The 22158-nt window shown below is 47.7% G+C and overlaps 2 protein-coding genes across 2 annotated transcripts in view; one reads left to right on the top strand and one right to left on the bottom strand.

Annotated features, from left to right (window-relative positions):
- Positions 1–22158, top strand: part of LOC139050478 (uncharacterized) — a 42751-nt gene that overhangs the window by 3467 nt on the left and 17126 nt on the right. Inside the window, exon 2 of the mRNA XM_070526907.1 lies at positions 21962–22029. The gene's annotated coding sequence lies outside the window, so the exon portion shown is untranslated. The remainder of the gene's footprint in view (positions 1–21961; positions 22030–22158) is intronic.
- LOC139050480 (uncharacterized) lies at positions 562–22088 on the bottom strand. The gene is made up of 7 exons (XM_070526910.1): positions 21957–22088; positions 15848–15971; positions 15135–15288; positions 12413–12537; positions 6812–6906; positions 1646–1729; positions 562–811 (listed from the first exon to the last, which is right to left on the bottom strand). Exons 3-7 carry the CDS (start codon positions 15258–15260, stop codon positions 660–662), a joined length of 582 nt encoding a protein of 193 aa, XP_070383011.1. The 5' UTR covers positions 15261–15288; positions 15848–15971; positions 21957–22088; the 3' UTR covers positions 562–659.

The following is a 22158-nucleotide window of genomic DNA, read 5'->3' as shown; positions in this document are numbered from 1 at the left end:
GGTAAATATTCGACAGTGGCGTAATCGTGTTCACAATTACGCCGCTGCCAAAAATTTGCACGAGTGGCGAAGCAGGATATGGTGAGTTACTGCAGTTTTAGCTATGCGTTTGTCTGGTTGAGCTCTACAACACCAGGCGGCTTCACCGCTCACGTTTACGCCCCGACCATCCGGTAATCCGCCCAAACCGCTCCCGTTTACCGGAATAGCGTACAAGCTAAACGTCTCTTTTATCTCTGCTTTGTCATCTCAAGACCCGGGGGGGGGGGGGGGGGGGGTCCTATAGCGCGTCCACCTGAACTGAATAGACGAGGGCTTTTCGCATGTCGCCCCCGCCCCCATCAACGGCCAGTCAAGCTGCTTTCTCTGCAGCTTTTCTTCCCCTTGTTTTTCCACCACAACCATGTACCTCCTTGCTTGTCCAAACAAACAAATTTAAAAAAAAAGCGCGACCGTAGAGGCTGGGAATCGAACCCGCATCCTCGGGCTCGGAAAGCAGAACGCTGCCGCGCAGCCATTGGGCCACCACGGCTGTTTCTCGCAACCCCGGTGCAACGACTGTGCAGGTGCACCGCTGCTTTATTACTACGCCGCGAGAGCGAAGTTGGCCGGCCTCTTGGTGACGTCACGGTCGCGCCATCTTCTTCCGCATCTGGCTGTCAGTCCCGTACGCAATCCGTCGTCGACCATTTGATCTTCTGCGTGATTCCTTTCTTCCTCAGTGCGTCATTGGCCTTTTCTACAACACCGCCGGGAACGCTGTCTACCTTGGCTTTCTTAAGCAGAATGGAAAAATCGTGATACCATACGTCTGTAAAAGAAGAGATTGCAGAGAAGTGTGAGTTCGCGTTGCGCCTGCCGATATTTGAGGGGATGTGCACGCGTACATCTACGTGCACACAAGCGCAGAATTTTTTTTATTTTTTATTTTTTTGCCCGAAGGCCAGAGCTTTTACAGCGATGTCTAGGTTTCGAAGGATCGACATTTGGGTGAGTTGGTACCCGTTGAACATCTTGAAGGTAAGCCCAAGATGACGAAGACAGAAGGCAGGAACACACCAGCTCAGCGCTGAACTCACAACTAACTCTATTCGAAGGTACACACAAACTTATGCACTATAACCCATTGTCGCGTGCTCTGCCATCGATGGATTCATTATCAGTGCGCAGGCAAAAACACAAAATCCTGTAATCTAACGCTACGCTGTGAGGCGGCTTAAAAAACTCAAATTCGCTGCCATACAAGTTTAACGATGGCATCCTTACACAAAGCGACCCTTTTATCCTGATATAGTAGGCCTCAATAATCTCCGTCGTAGTCTCATTTCTATGCGCGGAAAGTATTGTAGTGTCTTCAATCTATGAAGACACCACGATAATTTTCGCGCATAGAAATTAGACCCCCCCCCCCCCCCCGAATTTCCCGCTTCCGATGCTTAGCAGATGCAGTTTACAAAGTTCTGGTATTCGTTTTCCGTGAATACTTGCGGTTTTGCCGTACTTCCGCTTCCATAAAACCACTATAGAAACACCGAATAGCGTCGTTTTCAACCTGCCGAAATTTCTGCATTATCATTCTCGCAAATGCCTACTTGGCCCGCGCTCGATCTGAATTTGTTTGGAACGTTTCTGAAAGTCCACTTACCGTCGCTCTCGATGCAGCTCCCTATTACGGCCCAGTTTTCATAATCGGTGCCCAAGATTTCCACGTATCCTCTCAAGTCTCTTTCTGCGCAATGCAATTAATGGAGAAGCAGTCAAGCGTCGAACATCCGCCTTGCGAACTGTGCCGTAATGTAATTAATTAATTAATTATGATTTTGTTCATAATTGGTTAGGCATTTCATTTCTTTTGCGCAAATTATGTCCGCCTCTTCGAGTATAGACCAGCTCATTGACGAGAACTGTCTGCTATCTGCCACAGGCAATTTCTTTTAATTCGAAAGTGTTCGCCGAAACACCCGGTATAACTATGCAAGGCTGATGTAGATGTTTTCAAGAAGATAAGATACATTAAGGAGATATGGGCAAAGTTCGCGGCCAAATAAAAAAATGGCTGTGGCTTAGGTAAGGTTAAGCCCAGGATGCGAAGCATACTAGCCTTTATTTTAGTTGTTGAACCACTGTTTAGCCTGGTGAACTGCTGTTGCTTGGCTATATTTGGTTCGGCTAGACGAAGAAACAACTCATGCATTACTTCTTCGCCTTCAAGAGTGGAACGCGACAGCGTTCCCGTCGACCCGCCAAGGGGTGTAAGACAATGGGCTACAGGGCAGCGAATACGCGCCCCGCATTGGACGCGGTGAGCGTCGAGCAAAGCAGCGTTCGGCGCGGCAACGAAATGTGCGCCTGAGCAAGAGACGCACGCCTTAGAAACAGCGCGTTTCTAAGGCAACACCGCATTCACTAGAGGCGCTTTTGTACCGCTTTGAAGCGTTGTACTCGTGGCTCAGTGGTAGCGTCTCCGTCCCACACTCCGGAGACCCTGGTTCGATTCCCACCCAGCCCGTCTTGCAAGAGTTGAGCCAAAGCCACTTCTCCTCTGTCGTGACGTCACGGTGTCACGTGATTTCATGGCGACACCGCCGCGCCTGAGGAGCTGGGTTGAGCTCTCGTAATATGCTTCGCATAAAATTTACTGATTACCCGATCAGCTCAGTCAGGCTAGACGGCTACTTGTGACAGCCCCGTTTCGAAGGGGGTGCCAATAAACCATGATCTTCATGACCAAGAAAAAGAAATAAACACGGGTAGTATACCCAGAAAACCTATTGCTTTATTACTTGCGCATATCGGGGCTCCGTCCTTTCGACCTGACCCGCTAGTATTCGTACTACAAACACACGTCTTCGTTACTTGCGCGTACGGGGGCTCCGTCCTTTCGTCCTGACCCGCTAGTATTCGTACTACAAACACACAACGTCTGCGTTACTTGCGCGTACGGGGGCTCCGTCCTTTCGACCTGACCCGCTAGTATTCGTACTACAAACACACAACGTCTGCGTTACTTGCGCATACGGGGGCTCCATCCTTTCGTCCTGACCCGCTAGTATTCGTACTACAAACACACAACGTCTTCATTACTTGCGCGTACGGGGGCTCCGTCCTTTCGTCCTGACCCGCTAGTATTCGTACTACAAACACACAACGTCTTCATTACTTGCGCGTACGGGGGCTCCGTCCTTTCGTCCTGACCCGCTAGTATTCGTACTACAAACACACAACGTCTGCGTTACTTGCGCATACGGGGGCTCCATCCTTTCGTCCTGACCCGCTAGTATTCGTACTACAAACACACAACGTCTTCATTACTTGCGCGTACGGGGGCTCCGTCCTTTCGTCCTGACCCGCTAGTATTCGTACTACAAACACACAACGTCTGCGTTACTTGCGCGTACGGGGGCTCCGTCCTTTCGACCTGACCCGCTAGTATTCGTACTACAAACACACAACGTCTGCGTTACTTGCGCATACGGGGGCTCCATCCTTTCGTCCTGACCCGCTAGTATTCGTACTACAAACACACAACGTCTGCGTTACTTGCGCATACGGGGGCTCCATCCTTTCGTCCTGACCCGCTAGTATTCGTACTACAAACACACAACGTCTTCATTACTTGCGCGTACGGGGGCTCCGTCCTTTCGTCCTGACCCGCTAGTATTCGTACTACAAACACACAACGTCTTCATTACTTGCGCGTACGGGGGCTCCGTCCTTTCGTCCTGACCCGCTAGTATTCGTACTACAAACACACAACGTCTGCGTTACTTGCGCGTACGGGGGCTCCGTCCTTTCGACCTGACCCGCTAGTATTCGTACTACAAACACACAACGTCTGCGTTACTTGCGCATACGGGGGCTCCATCCTTTCGTCCTGACCCGCTAGTATTCGTACTACAAACACACAACGTCTTCATTACTTGCGCGTACGGGGGCTCCGTCCTTTCGTCCTGACCCGCTAGTATTCGTACTACAAACACACAACGTCTTCATTACTTGCGCGTACGGGGGCTCCGTCCTTTCGTCCTGACCCGCTAGTATTCGTACTACAAACACACAACGTCTGCGTTACTTGCGCATACGGGGGCTCCATCCTTTCGTCCTGACCCGCTAGTATTCGTACTACAAACACACAACGTCTTCATTACTTGCGCGTACGGGGGCTCCGTCCTTTCGTCCTGACCCGCTAGTATTCGTACTACAAACACACAACGTCTGCGTTACTTGCGCGTACGGGGGCTCCGTCCTTTCGACCTGACCCGCTAGTATTCGTACTACAAACACACAACGTCTGCGTTACTTGCGCATACGGGGGCTCCATCCTTTCGTCCTGACCCGCTAGTATTCGTACTACAAACACACAACGTCTGCGTTACTTGCGCATACGGGGGCTCCATCCTTTCGTCCTGACCCGCTAGTATTCGTACTACAAACACACAACGTCTTCATTACTTGCGCGTACGGGGGCTCCGTCCTTTCGTCCTGACCCGCTAGTATTCGTACTACAAACACACAACGTCTTCATTACTTGCGCGTACGGGGGCTCCGTCCTTTCGTCCTGACCCGCTAGTATTCGTACTACAAACACACAACGTCTGCGTTACTTGCGCGTACGGGGGCTCCGTCCTTTCGACCTGACCCGCTAGTATTCGTACTACAAACACACAACGTCTGCGTTACTTGCGCATACGGGGGCTCCATCCTTTCGTCCTGACCCGCTAGTATTCGTACTACAAACACACAACGTCTGCGTTACTTGCGCATACGGGGGCTCCATCCTTTCGTCCTGACCCGCTAGTATTCGTACTACAAACACACAACGTCTGCGTTACTTGCGCATACGGGGGCTCCATCCTTTCGTCCTGACCCGCTAGTATTCGTACTACAAACACACAACGTCTTCATTACTTGCGCGTACGGGGGCTCCGTCCTTTCGTCCTGACCCGCTAGTATTCGTACTACAAACACACAACGTCTGCGTTACTTGCGCGTACGGGGGCTCCGTCCTTTCGACCTGACCCGCTAGTATTCGTACTACAAACACACAACGTCTGCGTTACTTGCGCATACGGGGGCTCCATCCTTTCGTCCTGACCCGCTAGTATTCGTACTACAAACACACAACGTCTGCGTTACTTGCGCATACGGGGGCTCCATCCTTTCGTCCTGACCCGCTAGTATTCGTACTACAAACACACAACGTCTTCATTACTTGCGCGTACGGGGGCTCCGTCCTTTCGTCCTGACCCGCTAGTATTCGTACTACAAACACACAACGTCTGCGTTACTTGCGCGTACGGGGGCTCCGTCCTTTCGACCTGACCCGCTAGTATTCGTACTACAAACACACAACGTCTGCGTTACTTGCGCATACGGGGGCTCCATCCTTTCGTCCTGACCCGCTAGTATTCGTACTACAAACACACAACGTCTGCGTTACTTGCGCATACGGGGGCTCCATCCTTTCGTCCTGACCCGCTAGTATTCGTACTACAAACACACAACGTCTTCATTACTTGCGCGTACGGGGGCTCCGTCCTTTCGTCCTGACCCGCTAGTATTCGTACTACAAACACACAACGTCTGCGTTACTTGCGCGTACGGGGGCTCCGTCCTTTCGACCTGACCCGCTAGTATTCGTACTACAAACACACAACGTCTGCGTTACTTGCGCATACGGGGGCTCCATCCTTTCGTCCTGACCCGCTAGTATTCGTACTACAAACACACAACGTCTGCGTTACTTGCGCATACGGGGGCTCCATCCTTTCGTCCTGACCCGCTAGTATTCGTACTACAAACACACAACGTCTGCGTTACTTGCGCATACGGGGGCTCCATCCTTTCGTCCTGACCCGCTAGTATTCGTACTTCAAACACACAAAGTCTTCGTTACTTGCGCGTACGGGAGCTCCGTCCTTTCGTCCTGACCCGCTAGTATTCGTACTACAAACACACAACGTCTGCGTTACTTGCGCATACGGGGGCTCCATCCTTTCGTCCTGACCCGCTAGTATTCGTACTACAAACACACAACGTCTGCGTTACTTGCGCATACGGGGGCTCCATCCTTTCGACCTGACCCGCTAGTATTCGTACTACAAACACACAACGTCTGCGTTACTTGCGCATACGGGGGCTCCATCCTTTCGTCCTGACCCGCTAGTATTCGTACTACAAACACACAACGTCTGCGTTACTTGCGCATACGGGGGCTCCATCCTTTCGTCCTGACCCGCTAGTATTCGTACTACAAACACACAACGTCTGCGTTACTTGCGCATACGGGGGCTCCATCCTTTCGTCCTGACCCGCTAGTATTCGTACTTCAAACACACAAAGTCTTCGTTACTTGCGCGTACGGGGGCTCCGTCCTTTCGACCTGACCCGCTAGTATTCGTACTACAAACACACAACGTCTGCGTTACTTGCGCATACGGGGGCTCCATCCTTTCGTCCTGACCCGCTAGTATTCGTACTACAAACACACAACGTCTGCGTTACTTGCGCATACGGGGGCTCCATCCTTTCGTCCTGACCCGCTAGTATTCGTACTACAAACACACAACGTCTGCGTTACTTGCGCATACGGGGGCTCCATCCTTTCGTCCTGACCCGCTAGTATTCGTACTACAAACACACAACGTCTGCGTTACTTGCGCATACGGGGGCTCCATCCTTTCGTCCTGACCCGCTAGTATTCGTACTTCAAACACACAAAGTCTTCGTTACTTGCGCGTACGGGAGCTCCGTCCTTTCGTCCTGACCCGCTAGTATTCGTACTACAGACACACAACAGGAATGAACTTACCGTCACAAATAGTGCAATAGTCTTCCATTAACAAGAAGCGGTGATCCTTAAGGGTACCGTTCTCCTTGTAACTGTAGCGCAGATCAGCAGAGTCACTGCAGAAAACGTTCCTGCAGCTGAGTTCTTTGACACGGCTAGGAATAATTATCATTATTAAAAGCATTGTTTCGCACGTGGGTGTTTTCCCGTATAAGACGCCCTGTTTGTTAACTTTATCAATTTTTGTTTTGCATTCAAGTTCTTATCTGTTCTTTGTTACCTATATGAAATTTTAGGAAAAGGTTGGCGTCTTTATTCGTACCTACTGCTCCTCTGTATAGGACAAAGAAAACTGAAAGCATGAAAAAAAGGCTTAGACACAATGGAGACAGTCAACGATGACAAACATTCTCCAAGCTGCTTCCTCCAGTCACCGAAATTCGCCTTTCTCGCCCAAATGAAACAAATTAATAAAGTAATGAAGTAATCAATTATGAATTTGCAATATTAACAAGAAGTGCAGCCTGTCACCTGCATCTCCGCAACCTTAAATTGGTAAACGAATGAGCGACGATGACTGCTCTAGTGAAACACACAAATGAAAGCTTTCATCATCATCATCATCATCATCATCATCATCATCAGCAGCCTGGTTACGCCCACTGCAGGGCAAAGGCCTCTCCCATATTTCTCCAACAACCCCGGTCATGTACTAATTGTGGCCACGCCGTCCCTGCAAAGTTCTTAATCTCATCCGCCCACCTAACTTTCTGCCGCCCCCTGCTACGCTTCCCTTCCCTTGGAATCCAGTCCGTAACCGTTAATGACCATCGGTTATCTTCCCTCCTCATTACATGTCCTGCCCATGCCCATTTCTTTTTCTTGATTTCAACTAAGATGTCATTAACTCGCGTTTGTTCCCTGATCCAATCTGCTCTTTTCTTATCCCTTAACGTTACACCTATCATTCTTCTTTCCATAGCTCGTTGCGTCGTCCTCAATTTGAGTAAAACTCTTTTCGTAAGCCTCCAGGTTTCTGCCCCGTAGGTGAGTACTGGTAAGACACAGCTGTTATATACTTTTCTCTTGAGGGATAATGGCAACCTGCTGTTCATGATCTGAGAATGCCTGCCAAACGCACCCCAGCCCATTCTTATTCTCCTAATTATTTCCGTCTCATGATCCGGATCCGCCGTCACTACCTGCCCCAAGTAGGTGTATTCCCTTACGACTTCCAGTGCCTCGCTGCCTATTGTAAATTGCTGTTGTCTTCCGAGACTGTTAAACATTACTTTAGTTTTCTGCAGATTAATTTTTAGACCCGCTCTTCTGCTTTCCCTCTCCAGGTCAGTGAGCATGCATTGCAATTGGTCCCCTGAGTTACTAAGCAAGGCAATATCATCAGCGAATCGCAAGTTACTAAGGTACTCTCCATTAACTTTTATCCCCAATTCTTCCCAATCCAGTTCTCTGAATACCTCCTGTAAACATGCTGTGAATAGCATTGGAGAGATCGTATCTCCCTGCCTGACGCCTTTCTTTATTGGGATTTTGTTGCTTGCTTTATGGAGGACTATGGTGGCTGTGGAGCCGCTATAGATATTTTTCAGTATTTTTACATATGGCTCGTCTACACCCTGATTCCGTAATGCCTCCATGACTGCTGAGGTTTCGACAGAATCAAATGCTTTCTCGTAATCAATGAAAGCTATATATAAGGGTTGGTTATATTCCGCACACTTCTCTATTACCTGATTGATAGTGTGAATATGATCTATTGTTGAGTAGCCTTTACGGAATACTGCCTGGTCCTTTGCTTGACAGAAGTCTATAAGGTGTTCCTGATTCTATTTGCGATTACCTTAGTAAATAGTTTGTAGGCAACGGACAGTAAGCTGATCGGTCTATAATTTTTCAAGTCTTTGGCGTCTCCTTTCTTATGAATTAGGATTAGGTTAGCGTTTTTCCAAGATTCCGGTACGCTCGAGGTCATGAGGCATTGCGTATACAGGGTGGCCAGTTTCTCTAGAACAATCTGTCCACCATCCTTCAACAAATCTGCTGTTACCTGATCCTCCCCAGCTGCCTTCCCCCTTTGCATATCTCCCAAGGCTTTCTTTACTTCTTCCGGCGTTACCTTTGGGACTTCGAATTCCTCTATACTATTTTCCCTTCCATTATCGTCGTGGGTGCCACTGGTACTGTATAAATCTCTATAGAACTCCTCAGCCACTTGAACTATCTCATCCATATTAGTAATGATATTGCCGGCTTTGTCTCTTAACGCATACATCTGATTCTTGCCGATTCCTAGTTTCTTCTTCACTGTTTTTAGGCTTCCTCCGTTCCTGAGAGCATGTTCAATTCTATCCATATTGTACTTCCTTATGTCAGCTGTCTTACGCTTGTTGATTAACTTCGAAAGTTCTGCCAGTTCTATTCTAGCTGTAGGGTTAGAGGCTTTCATACATTTGCGTTTCTTGATCAGATCTTTCGTCTCCTGCGATAGTTTGCTGGTACCCTGCCTAATTGAGTTACCGCCAACTTCCATTGCACACTCCTTAATGATGCCCACAAGATTGTCGTTCATTGTTTCAACACTAAGGTCATCTTCCTGAGTTAAAGCCGAATACCTGTTCTGTAGCTTGATCTGGAATTCTATTTTCCCTCTTACCGCCAACTCATTAATCGGCTTCTTATGTACTAGTTTCTTCCGTTCCCTCCTCAGGTCTAGGCTAATTCGAGTTCTTACCATCCTGTGGTCACTGCAGCGCACCTTGCCGAGCACGTCCACATCTTGTATGATGCCAGGGTTAGCGCAGAGTATGAAGTCTATTTCATTTCTAGTCTCGCCGTTCGGGCCCCTCCACGTCCACTTTCGGCTATCCCGCTTGCGGAAGAAGGTATTCATTATCCTCATATTATTCTTTTCCGCAAACTCTACTAATAACTCCCCCCTGATATTCCTAGTGCCTATGCCATATTCCCCCACCGCCTTGTCTCCAGCCTGCTTTTTGCCTACCTTGGCATTAAAGTCACCCATTAGTATAGTGTATTTAGTTTTCACTCTACCAATCGCCAATTCCACGACTTCATAGAAGCTTTCGACTTCCTGGTCATCATGACTGGATGTAGGGGCGTAGACCTGTACAATGTTCATTTTGTACCTCTTATTAAGTTTCACAACAAGACCTGCCGCCCTCTCGTTAATGCTATAGAATTCCTTTATGTTACCAGCTATATTCTTATTAATGAGGAATCCGACTCCTAGTTCTCTTCTCTCCGCTAAGCCCCTGTAGCACAGGACGTGCCCGCTTTTTAGCACTGTATATGCTTCTTTTGGCCTCGTAACTTCACTGAGCCCTATTATATCCCATTTAGTGCCCTCTAATTCCTCCAATAGCACTGCTAGACTCGCCTCACTAGATAACGTTCTAGCGTTAAACGTTGCCAGGTTCATATTCCATTGGCGGCCTGTCCGGAGCCAGTGACTCCTAGCACCCTCTGCTGCGTTGCAGGTCTGACCGCCGCCGTGGTTAGTTGCTTCGTAGCTGCTGGGATCTGAGGGCCGGGGTTTGATTGTTGTGTTCATATAGGAGGTTGTGGCCATGTACTGCACCAGGGTGGCCAATCCTGCCCTGGTGAGGGAGTGCGTTACCGGTTCTGGTCACCGGGATCAGGCCACACTCCAGGCCTGTTTGTGCAATTTTATCAACACGCGGATTTTTTTTTTTTTAATCCGGTGGAAAATTGCCGGCACCGGGATGCGAACCACGGACCTCTTGCACGCGAGGCGGGTGTTCTACCTCTACGCCACCGCTGCAACCTTGAAAGCTTTAATGAAATGAATGAAATGAATGAAAGCTTTAAGGCACTATAAACTCTACTAGAAGTCGAGCAAAGAGTTTTAGATTATAGGGCATGCAAGTGCCATCCAAACGTTGGGGGAGGAAAACCGCCGGGCGCACGAAAGAACACAGACCGAGCACACAATAGCGTGAACACCGACAATAAATGCCACGACCATCCTGCACCCCCCCCCCCTAACGCTTGAATGCGGATTGCGTCCCCTAAGATAACACCATAGAATATAGAGCTTTAGATTAGGGGACGCAAGTGGCTTCCGTATGCGAGAACTAGGGGCCACGGTACTGCGCATGCGCAGACCCCTACGTCATTTCAAATAATTAATGACAGGCTGGTGCCTATGTGTGGCGCCGGCTACTCCTCTTACGTGATAGTTATCGTCGGAAAGTTGTCGAAAATCAATCACCAAACTGTACAAAAAAAAAAACCCCCCGCGAACGAACATTCACGTACTAAGTCTCAGTACTGCAATATAAACAAATGTTCGCCCAGCAGAAGAGCTCGCATGGCATAAATGCTCACCAAACGCAATGTTCAGAGGCAACACATAGGTTCACACAGTATAAATGCCCACAAAACCAACATGTTCACACAGACGCTGGGCCCTTGAATGCCGCACTCTGCGCCTCAGTGTGCGTATGCGCAGTACCGTCACCCCTAGTTCTTGCGTACGCAAGCCACTTGTGTCCCCTAACCCAAAAACTCTCTAATAGAGAGTTTTCGATTGGAGGGCAAAAACTCTCTAATACTCTTTAAAAACTCTCTAAAACTTTCCAATAGACAGTTTTAGATTAAGGGCCGCAAGCTGCTTGCGTACGCAAGAACTAGGGGACACTAACTTAAAGATCTCCAATATTACGAGCAATAAAAACAGCGCTAAACGACGGGACAAGTGAAGGGACACAGACAACTGCGCTGACTAACAACCAAAGTGTGTTTATTCCGTCAGTCAGCATATATATGCTCCGCCGCTATCTGAAACCACAGAATCTACAGAATAGGGCATGCGCAGGGGGAATGCAAATAATGTGATAAGAAGGCAATCTCCTTTGGAAGGAGAGAAATGGACGGGAGGCTTACACATGCATCACCACTAACGTGAATGTGGAAGGCTTCGGATGTAAGGCGTGCGCGGTCATCACGATATTTTGACAGATAGGTTACACTTTCGAAGGATGGCTTGCAGCCGCATTCATTGCAATGTAGCGGCAATGTAGATCAATGTAGCCCGTTTTTGAAAGTTGTTGAAGTGCTCACGCATGCGGTCGTTGATGCAACGCCCCGTTTGGCCGATATAAAAACGCTTGCATGCCCTATTCTGTAGATTCTGTGGTTTCAGATAGCGGCGGAGCATATATATGCTGACTGACGGAATAAACACACTTTGGTTGTTAGTCAGCGCAGTTGTCTGTGTCCCTTCACTTGTCCCGTCGTTTAGCGCTGTTTTTATTGCTCGTAATCATGAACCAACCAGCCCAAATGCGTACTCTTTTGCAGTTTATCTCCAATATGTTTCTGAGTGATTTAGGGTAAATAATGGAGTGTAGTCACTGCGCTCGGAGCTCTATCGCGGGAGCGGCGTACGAAGAGCGTCGGGACAGCTTAAATTGTTCGACTGCACCATCGCCGAGATCCACCCACCAAAAAGGCTATAGAAATCCAGATACCTGATACGGTAAGACGGGGTCACTCGCAAATCAAAAATTATTCGTCAAATGAAAGGGGGCTTTCCGCCGGAAAACTCATTCCACTTACTTGTATTCTCTGCGCAGAATGTATCCTTTCTTCGGGTAAAATGTGATCGTACTGCAGTCAGGCATCTTGGATCCAGTGATCGCTGCAATTTCGTCGAGCGCGACCATCCACTCTTTTCCCACGAACTGCGGAAAGTGGAGGGAAGCGCAGAAAAAGCCAAGATATGAAAGAAGCTCTGCCAGTTTTTCTTGCAACCGCTTTTCTTCTGAAACAACGCACGGAAACGGCTAGACTCTCCTAAATGACTTTTTCTTTCGATTTTGTTTAAACGTTCTCCAAAAAAGTTTCAACGAGTACTTTCAGCAAGAGCACAACAAGTAGTCTTGAAATGTACTGCAAAACCAAATTTTTTTTTATCGAAACGCGGGACGTGGAAGAAAAATCGGCTAAGATTTGTGAATTTGCTTAGGTTTCATAATGGCCTACGCATGTACAAGCCTGCGTTTCTGATTATGGTCCATCCTACATGTCATAAACCATTGTTGCATCTTTACGTAAGTTATTCTAAGGGTTACACCATGTTCTTGCATTAAATGTACGCATTAAGATGAAGAACGTCACCAGGACACGATGGGATCACATACTCTGCGCTTGCAAGCCTTGGTCCAGAGGCCAGAGATGCCCTTCTTGGCCTATACAACGCATCATGGCGTGACGGCCTGGTCCCTACAACGTGGAAATCCAGTCCGCTTGTTCCACTTCTCAAGACTGGCAAATCCCCGTTGGAACTGTCATTTTACCGTCCAATAGCACTGGCCAGCTGTGTCGGCAAGGTAATGGAGAGAATTACCCTTACACGGTTAGAATGGTACTTGCAATTTTACAACGTCTATCCAGAGGTAATGGCTGGTTTTCGACGTGGCCGCTCGTCAATAGATAGCGTCATCGACCTGGTAACATACGTACAACACCGGAAACATCTGAAACGAATCACTGCGGCCCTATTCCTTGATGTTAAAGGTGCGCATACGACAATGTAGATCATCACGCAATTCTGGACGCCTTATAAGCTGTAGGGTTTGGTGGACGCACCTTTCCCTTGATATGCAACTATTTGAGTGGAAGATCTTTCTTTATTTTGACTGAAGACGGACCAACGCCATCTAGCTATACCAGTCGTGGTGTACCGCAAGGCGGGGTACTCAGCCCTACCCTTTTCAACCTGGTGCTCGTTGGTCTCGCTGATTCGTTACCGCAAACCGTTCAGCTCTCCGTATATGCAGACGACATTTGCATATGGGCTTCAGGCGTGACACGTGTACAAGTCCGCGCACGACTTCAGAAAGCCTCAACGGCTGTGACAACATACCTAAGACGACAAGGCCTGGAGATTTCCGCTGAGAAATGTGCACTCGTTGCTTTTACTCGCAAAGCGATGGCCCCGTATGCTTTGCGGATTAATGACCAAATTATACGATATAGACGAACGCACCGATTTCTTGGCGTCATCATTGATAGAGACTTGTCTTGGAGCCCTCACATCTCGTACATGGCAAAGCGTTTGGCCGCCATTGTGGACCTTCTTGCGTTTCTCGGCGGCAAGTCCTGGGGTGCAACAGTACCGTCAATGTTGCAACTATATAAAGCACTGTTTTAGGCTTCCTGCGGTACAGCTTACCTGTACTAGGAAATACTTGCACTACGAATATTCGCAAACTCCAGAGCGTGCAAGCCCAAGCACTCAGGACTTGTCTCGGTCTTCCCAAAACTACGTCATCGATTGAAATTAGTCAAGGGGTTTGTGTCATAAAAGTAGTTCTTCCTTTAAAATCTATTTTAACAGGCAGTGTCGGTACTGGCACCGAGCTGAAGTTTTCTATTCAAGCTAATGAGCATATCAAAGGTGACTCCTATTCTCGTCGATAATTTAATCTTGACCATCAATTTCGAGCGGGTTACTATCTAACCAAACGAACCTTTCGGGAAGTGATGGTTCCAGCATGCGAGTTTTCCAAATGCTATTCAGTCCTACGAATACAAGCGTCTCAAATCTTTGTCTTTATTTTTTTTCTGGCTATCCAAGGTTCTACTAAAAGTAACCCTAAAATGTTTGTGGTATATTTTAGAAGTGTAATTTACCGACGCGGCTTAACGCTCATGTTTAATATCGCTCCAAGCCTTGTTGGCAGCCATCGCTGTAAAATATATCTCGTCTCATTGGAGCGCGCGAGAGGTGTTTCTTGCGAAAAGCGAAATCATTTCACTTTTCGCCACAAAAGCCTCTGTTGGACCAACGTGGTAGAATTCGAAACCTTCCAGGGTACGTGTCCCGTTCAGGACAATGGCGGATTCCGTCATGTTCTCGAATCCGCCATCTTGTAAGCTCTGATTGGCTCCAGGGGGCTGCTGTGTGGCCTGTCTCGTTGGCTCAAGTTGCGGGATTGGACAATATATGATGGGTGATTCCCAAGCGTCCAGAACAGTGTAGCCTCGTTTGGTACCCTAGGCGGGAACCACTTCACGATGGACCGAGACGTCTTTACTGCAGCATGCCAGTGGAGTAAGGATTATTGTGACTCGAAATAGCTCATGCTGAACGAGTGTGGCGTCAGTGTAGCACCACTAGGCTAGTGTTAACAGGTCGAAAATTCTGCAGCTGTAAAAAAGCACAGCTGCCGCCTCTGGACAGAGCTGGTCCAGGCACTGACGAACTATGTGCGCTATAAAACTATGCTAAAAAACAAGGCTATTGCAAGCGAATAAACAACAACGAGTACGATACCTTGTTCCAATCAAACTCTTGCTCATTCTTCACCATTTTGCAGCGGTCCTTATGGTGTTCGATCTGCTTTGCGCTGCTCATTTCAACCAATAGGACCAACAGCAGCGTCTTTGTCACAATGCTCATGGCCAGACGTTATCCTCTGACGGGGGCCCTGTGCGTAGTGATCGTACATACATACATACATACATACATACATACATACATACATACATACATACATACATACATACATACATACATACATACATACATACATACATACATACATACATACATACATACATGCATACATATTAATGTATGTATATATAGTTATGGCTGAGGAAATCACGCTGGCCCCAGTAGTAAACGTCAGTTCAATATACTGTTCTTAATCAACGTACGTCGTACTCTTTTTCTGCAATATATATATATATATATATATATATATATATATATATATATATATATATATATATATATATATATATATATATATATATATATATATATATATATATATATATATATATATATATAGACATACATGACTACACATGTGTAAATCCAGAAAAAAGAAGGGGAATGCGGGAGATGGCAATTCAAGGCGATGAGCAAAACGTGAACAAGGTAAATGCAGGCTCCTGCATTCACCTTGTTCACGTTTTGCTCATACGCATGTATAAAGGAATACGTATGTGACCGGATATACAGAATCAGGCGCATTGTACCTGATGAAGTGTATATTGCGTCGTGTCAACTGGTGCAGACTGTCTTGTTGATCACGAGGCCAAGACCTCGTCAGGCTTTCTCGCCTTTAGTCTTTCCCTCCCGCAGGGAAATTTTGTATTCTTCCTGCAAAATAAACATGTGTGATTTGTCGGGTTACAATATAGCTGGCTCTATTAGTGACGCCATAAGTGAGCCTTTAAGTGACGCTATAAGTGATGCTATAAGTGAGGCTGTAAGTGATGCTATAAGTGAGGCTATAAGTGACGCTGTAAGTGGTGCTATAAGTGACGCTATAAGTGACGCTATAAGTGACGCTATAAGTGATGCTATAAGTGACGCTATATGTGACACTATATACACACTACACAAAAAAGTGACGCTGTAGCATCACTTATTAGTTTTTTTTTATACATGGGGCAGCTTCGCCCATTAGCATTTCTGTATTGCTTATCTTTATTGCCTTCGTTTGGCCCATTACAACGAGCTCGCTGAAATGGGTGCTATGAGACCAACTCACAACCGCTATGAGACGGTCAAATTATTTTAACATTTTTTTTTCTAAAATTCAATCACCATGTCAAGTACGTCAATCCACTCAGTAGGTTCAGACTGTTCCCGGTCTGTTTCTGTTACATACGCGGCATTCTCGATAAAAGCATTGAGCGCAGGACCTACGCTGACGTTTGCATGCCTCACCTAGATTCATGTCTTCCATATACAGTGGAGGCCTAGGAGAATGGCAACGTCATAATTTGCGTTCCCTGTGTTGTGAACTTGTAAGTACCTTATTCCCTGTGGCTCTAAAGGCAACTGTTTATTGATGGTACGTAGGAAGATGTGCCATCACTGTATTGAACCCCAACAGTAAAGGACATCACATTATCTCGTTGCCGGTCTCGTTCGAAATAAGTATTCATGGGACCAATGTGCCAGCAAGTGTTTCTGTTCCAGCCAGGTTTGCTCTGAAAGAGTATTGCTAAGCAGTTTGACGATAAAGAAACATTTATTCGGTTATTTATTAGGCATTGTTTTAACTCTCTTCAGTGCATTTTGTCTCTGATCTCCACTGCGCATTAAGCGATACATGGGTATGGAAGCATGGCATCACTGAGGTCCTTGTACTACTTCTATTTACCTATTGTGCTCAAATGGTGCACAGAGAGAGAGAGAGAGAGAGAGAGAGAGAGAGAGAAAATGATAAAAGAAAGGCAGGGAGGTTAACCAGGACTGAGCCCGGTTGGCTACCCTACACTGGGGAAAGGGAAAGGGGGACGGAAAGATGAAAAGAAGAGGAAGTCCACTGGAGATATCAGTCGGTCACTCAGTCCGAATCACAGGCGCTCAATCAATCCGGTCGCTTTCAAATATCGCAGCAGCGCTTTTGTGGCCTTTTGTAGCTACGATATGCGAGGCCATGGTCCCAAGATCTTCTTCAAGGTGAACGGCTTCCCATCTAGCTGATTGAGAGCTGTGCAGAGGTCTTGCCTTTCGTTTTCATAAGATGGGCAGTAGCACAGTAGGTGTTCTATGGTTTCCTCGACACCGCAGGCATTGCACTCGGCGCTATCAGCCATTCCAATCAGAAATGCATAAGCATTTGTGAATGCGACTCCCAAACGTAAGCGGCACAGCACTGTTTCCTCATTTCGCGGAAGACCTGGTAACAGCCGCAGTTGCATAGAGGGATCGAGGGAATGCAAGCGGTGGTGAGTGAATTCAGATGTGTGCCACTTCTCCAATGTCAAAGAGTGCGCTAGCTTGCCTAAGTGTTGGGCTGCATCGGTCCGCGATAAAGGTATTGAAACAAGGGTTGCTCCTTCGTGTGCTTTTCTAGCAGCTTCGTCAGCGAGGTCGTTGCCAGAGATACCGCAATGACCAGGCAGCCACTGAAACACGACGTCGTGTCCTTTCGCGATCATGATATGGTGCATTTCTCGGATCTCCGACACGAGTTGTTCACATGACCCGCGACGAAGAGATGCCAGAAGACATTGTAAGGCCGCCTTGGAATCGCAGAATATACCCCACCGATTAGCCGGTTGGTTATTAATATAATCAACGGCACCTCGGAGGGCAACAAGCTCCGAACCAGTCGATGTTGTCAAATGAGAAATCTTGTATTGGATGCTTAGTGATCGTGATGGTATAACCACTGCGCTGGTGGAGCTGGTCTGAGTGGAAGAGCCATCCGTATATATGTGTATTCGATCAAAGTATAAAGTGTGCAAACAATCCAGAGCTGCTTGCTTCAAGGCCAAGGTAGGTAGGTCGGTCTTCTTTCTTATTCCTGGAACCGTAAGACGCACTTGAGGTTGTTTTAAACACCACAAAGCTGAGGTTGAACGTGCAGAGGGTGTGAAACCCGATGGTAAGGAGGCACGATGGATGCTGACCTTGTTGGAGAAAGACGCCTGTGGTCGTCGTTCCGGCAGGCAAGCAAGAGAACTTGACTGCATCCGTGAAACATGACGAACATGGGCTCTAAGCGTTTCGGTACTAATATAAGTCGTGATCGGATGGTCTTGAGCCATTACAATGGTTCCAGCTGTTGAGGCGCTGCGCGGAAGGCCTAGGCAAACACGTAGTGCCTGCGCCTGCACGCTCTGAAGTTCTCGAAGATTTGACTTGAATGTTTTAGCAAGCACGGGAGAACTGTAGCGTAGGAATCCGATGAACAGTGCTCGATATAACTGTAGCATGGAGCCCACTGACGATCCCCATCTTTTGCCGGCGATGAACTTGAAGACGTGAACAATAGATGTGAGCTTCTTCTTTAAGTGGGCAACATGAGGGCTCCAAGTAAGGTCTCGGTCTACAATGACGCCCAAAAACCGGTGACTTCTCTTGTAGGAGATAGGCTGACCCAACGTTACTAGACTAGCTTCAGTTGTAAAACTCCCCGCCCGCGCGCTTACAGCCGCTGTCGCCACTTCTGTGACAGCCGCCAGAGGGCGGCGCTGTTCCATCGGGCTCCACTGCAGACGCCTCGTCACAGCCTTGAGCTCGTGCGGACGGGCCGCCGTTGGTGCGTGTTTCACGCTCGCTGGCGTTCCCCTTGTCCGAATCAGTGAGACCACGAGAAAGCGATATCCACCTACAGCAATAAGATTTATCGCACCAGTTCGTTAATACTGAAAGAAGGGTAAACTGCACGAAAGGAAGAAACGCATACACCGAAGCGCAGAAGCTGCGTCTCTAAATGTCGTGTGTTTCTTCCTGTCGTCTTGACGCTTCGCGCAGTTTAGGCTCAGGAGCCTGAATATCTGGCCAAAGTGCGTGATTTTAGGATGATCTTCATCCCCCACCGAAGCTTGTCACCACGCCAAAGAAGCGCTACAAAAAGAAAGATGAGGTCGGTCTTGGTACACACAAGCCACACACACACAAAAAAAAAAGAAGCCGGATTTTTCATTCCGTCAAGATGCTTAATCAGCGAAGCTGGAACGTGCGGCCCCTGTGTTTAGCACTGGGTTAATCCCGAGGGTTCATTAAAGTATTTCTCAGTTATGAGGTTATACACACAATCGGCTGCGAGAGAGAACGACGTCACTGATGGTATGCCCGCAGTCCGCAGTTGTCGCTTGTGTTCGATGTCACGAGTTTTCTCGGCGGCGTGGTTAGCAGCCATCGCCTACGATTTGCCGCTTGTGATTCTTTGAAATTAAATTTCTTCAAAATTAAATATTTCCGTTGCGTAAGACCATGAGTGGCTCATACTCCCTTAAGCAATGGCTCATACCCCCGTAAACGCGGCCTCCCCATTACGACAACAGAAGTGAAGCGAAATTCCACGCTGGAAAGATTAACGGCCATGCAGCCAGCTGTGGAAGACGACGATGAACCCGGGAGCAGTGGCACGAGCGCGAGCCGTTGATTTCGCAGAGTGTTCCCGGTCTTTATTCGTTCTTTCGTTCGGAGCGTCCACTTTGGGATTCAGCCACAGGGATGCATGCTTCGCTGTCGCAACATTCCTTACGGAATCTAAACGAATGCCCTGCTAGATTCCTTTCTCTTTGTTTTTACTATTTAATTACTACTCATTCAATATGACCTTCCTGATTTTATTTAACAGGTAATTCTGCGCTATTCAATGCTATTTTAAAATCTATTAGGAAATTTATGCTCCATAATAATTTCGAATAATCCACCCATTTCTTGGCCAATGCCCCAACGTGGGTAGGAGCCACACGCACCACAGGCTACAACAACAACAACTGTTCCCGGTCGGCACGAGGAATCGCTCTTTTTCACACCGAGCGAAGCATCGCATTGCTGGGAGCACAGAAAAAGTGGTGCGCCAAACTGTTGACACCGTTCCGATAGCGGCCTATGCAGCCAGGTACGCAGCACGTCGGCATCGTCAGCTGATATTCTTAAGAAACTCGGCGAAGGCTACAGTTCCAAGGATGACATGCTTGCTGAAATTCGCCGTCAACAACGAACCACAGAATACACCAACCCTGCACCGCGTGCTTAGTCCGGCCCGCCCGCGTAGCCGGCCAGTGAGGAAGTGAAGCCGGGCGCGACTGCAGCGCCACGAAGGCGCGGGCGGGTGGCGGTTCCGCGCAACGGCGCCGAGTTTTAAAACTGAAGCTAGTCTAGTAACGTTGGGCTGACCATTGATGCATACCGGATAAGGAGCCATCGCTTTTCGCGTAAAAGCGACTAACGCACATTTTTCTGTTGAGATGGTAAGGCCTTGTGCGTGAAGGTAGTCAGATGCCTGTGTTGCTGCTTTCTGTAGCCGTGCGCGAACCTGCAGGCGAGTGACCGCTGATGTCCAGATGCAGATGTCGTCGGCGTAGATTGAAACACTCACTGTTTCCGGTAGGGATTCGGCCAGCCCAAGAAGCGCGAGGTTGAAAAGAATAGGGCTTAGAACACCACCTTGGGGAACGCCTCGGCATGTGTAGTGGTCGGTAGTCGGACCATGTTCCGTTCGTACGAACAAGGACCTTTGTGTCAAGTAGTTACTGACCCATCGATATACTCGTCCTCCTAGTTCTATTGTCAAAAGTGCGTCTAGAATGGTTTGATGGAAAACGTTGTCGTAAGCGCCTTTCACGTCAAGAAAGAGTGCTACTGATAATCGCTTCCGATATTTTTGTTGTTCCACAGATGTTACTAGATCGATGACATTGTCAATCGATGAACGACCCCGTCGAAATGCCGCCATAGAGTCAGGGTAAATCTTGTAGTGTTCAAGGTACCATTCGAGACGCATGAGGATCATACGTTCCATGAGCTTCCCGACGCAGCTGGCAAGCTATAGGCCGATAGGATGCCAGTTCGAGCGGTGACTTTCCTGCTTTTAGAAGCGGTACCAGACGGCTGCGTTTCCATTCCTGTGGGACGACACCATCTTGCCATGAACTATTAAAAATGCTGAGGAGTTCTCTTCGTGCTTCTCTGCCTAGGTGGCGCAAAGCAGTATATGTTATGCCATCGGGCCCCGGTGAAGACGAACACTTACAGAGCGCCATAGCAGCGCACAGAAATGGTGCACAGAAAATCCGCCATGAAGTATTCAGAAGGGTGAGGACTATTTCCCATAGGTCTCCCTTCGCGAGACCACTCAGTGCATACTGTACCCAGTGTTTTAAACTTTTTATGAATACAGACTCCTGTTCGCGTTTTCTTGACAGTGTAAGAGACAAGTGTATTCGCTCTGAGTTTCCCCCGTATCAAGTGGGCGTGAACAAAATGCAATAACACTATGCTGAAGTGTTTTTTCTTTCACTTGTGTAGCCACGCGGCATAATTTTAGAATGAAATTAAATGTAAGCATGCAAGCCAGTTTCATGAAGACATAAAAAAGCCCCTTATAGAACGCGTTGTCCATGGCCCATCTTTCATGGTCATTAGGCTGGTCAGTTCTCAACTTCGCACCTCTCACTACCCTTTCTCCGACTGTCTTTGTCCCAGGGCAAGCCACAAAATCGATGGTGGGTGTCTGCTGCAGATGGAGGAGTGTCTTTAAATCTAGTTCATACACTATTTACAGCTCTTATTTTGCTTGGGAATTGTAACGCGATAACTTTCTTTTTTCAAAACTTGTGCAGTACACCACAACCCCAAGTGAAGTAACCATAATATTTCGTTACTTACCGTAGGAAACGCCACGTCCCAGTGGTGACTGTACCAAGCCCACACTACCTATTGCATGGCGTGTTAACAAAACGTAAGTCTATTTCGGTCGGTCTCGAAGTGTACTACCATTTTTTGTTTTTGTTTTGCACTATCTACTCGTTATCGAGGACTGCTGAATGACAATGGTCCGTGATCTCTTAAACCTTGATCTCTAAAAGCT

This window comes from Dermacentor albipictus, chromosome 10 (genome assembly GCF_038994185.2).
Source record: "Dermacentor albipictus isolate Rhodes 1998 colony chromosome 10, USDA_Dalb.pri_finalv2, whole genome shotgun sequence".
Classification (NCBI taxonomy): domain Eukaryota; kingdom Metazoa; phylum Arthropoda; class Arachnida; order Ixodida; family Ixodidae; genus Dermacentor; species Dermacentor albipictus.
The sequence above is the reverse complement of the archived record's forward strand: the minus strand, read 5'-3'. Positions and strand labels throughout refer to the sequence as shown.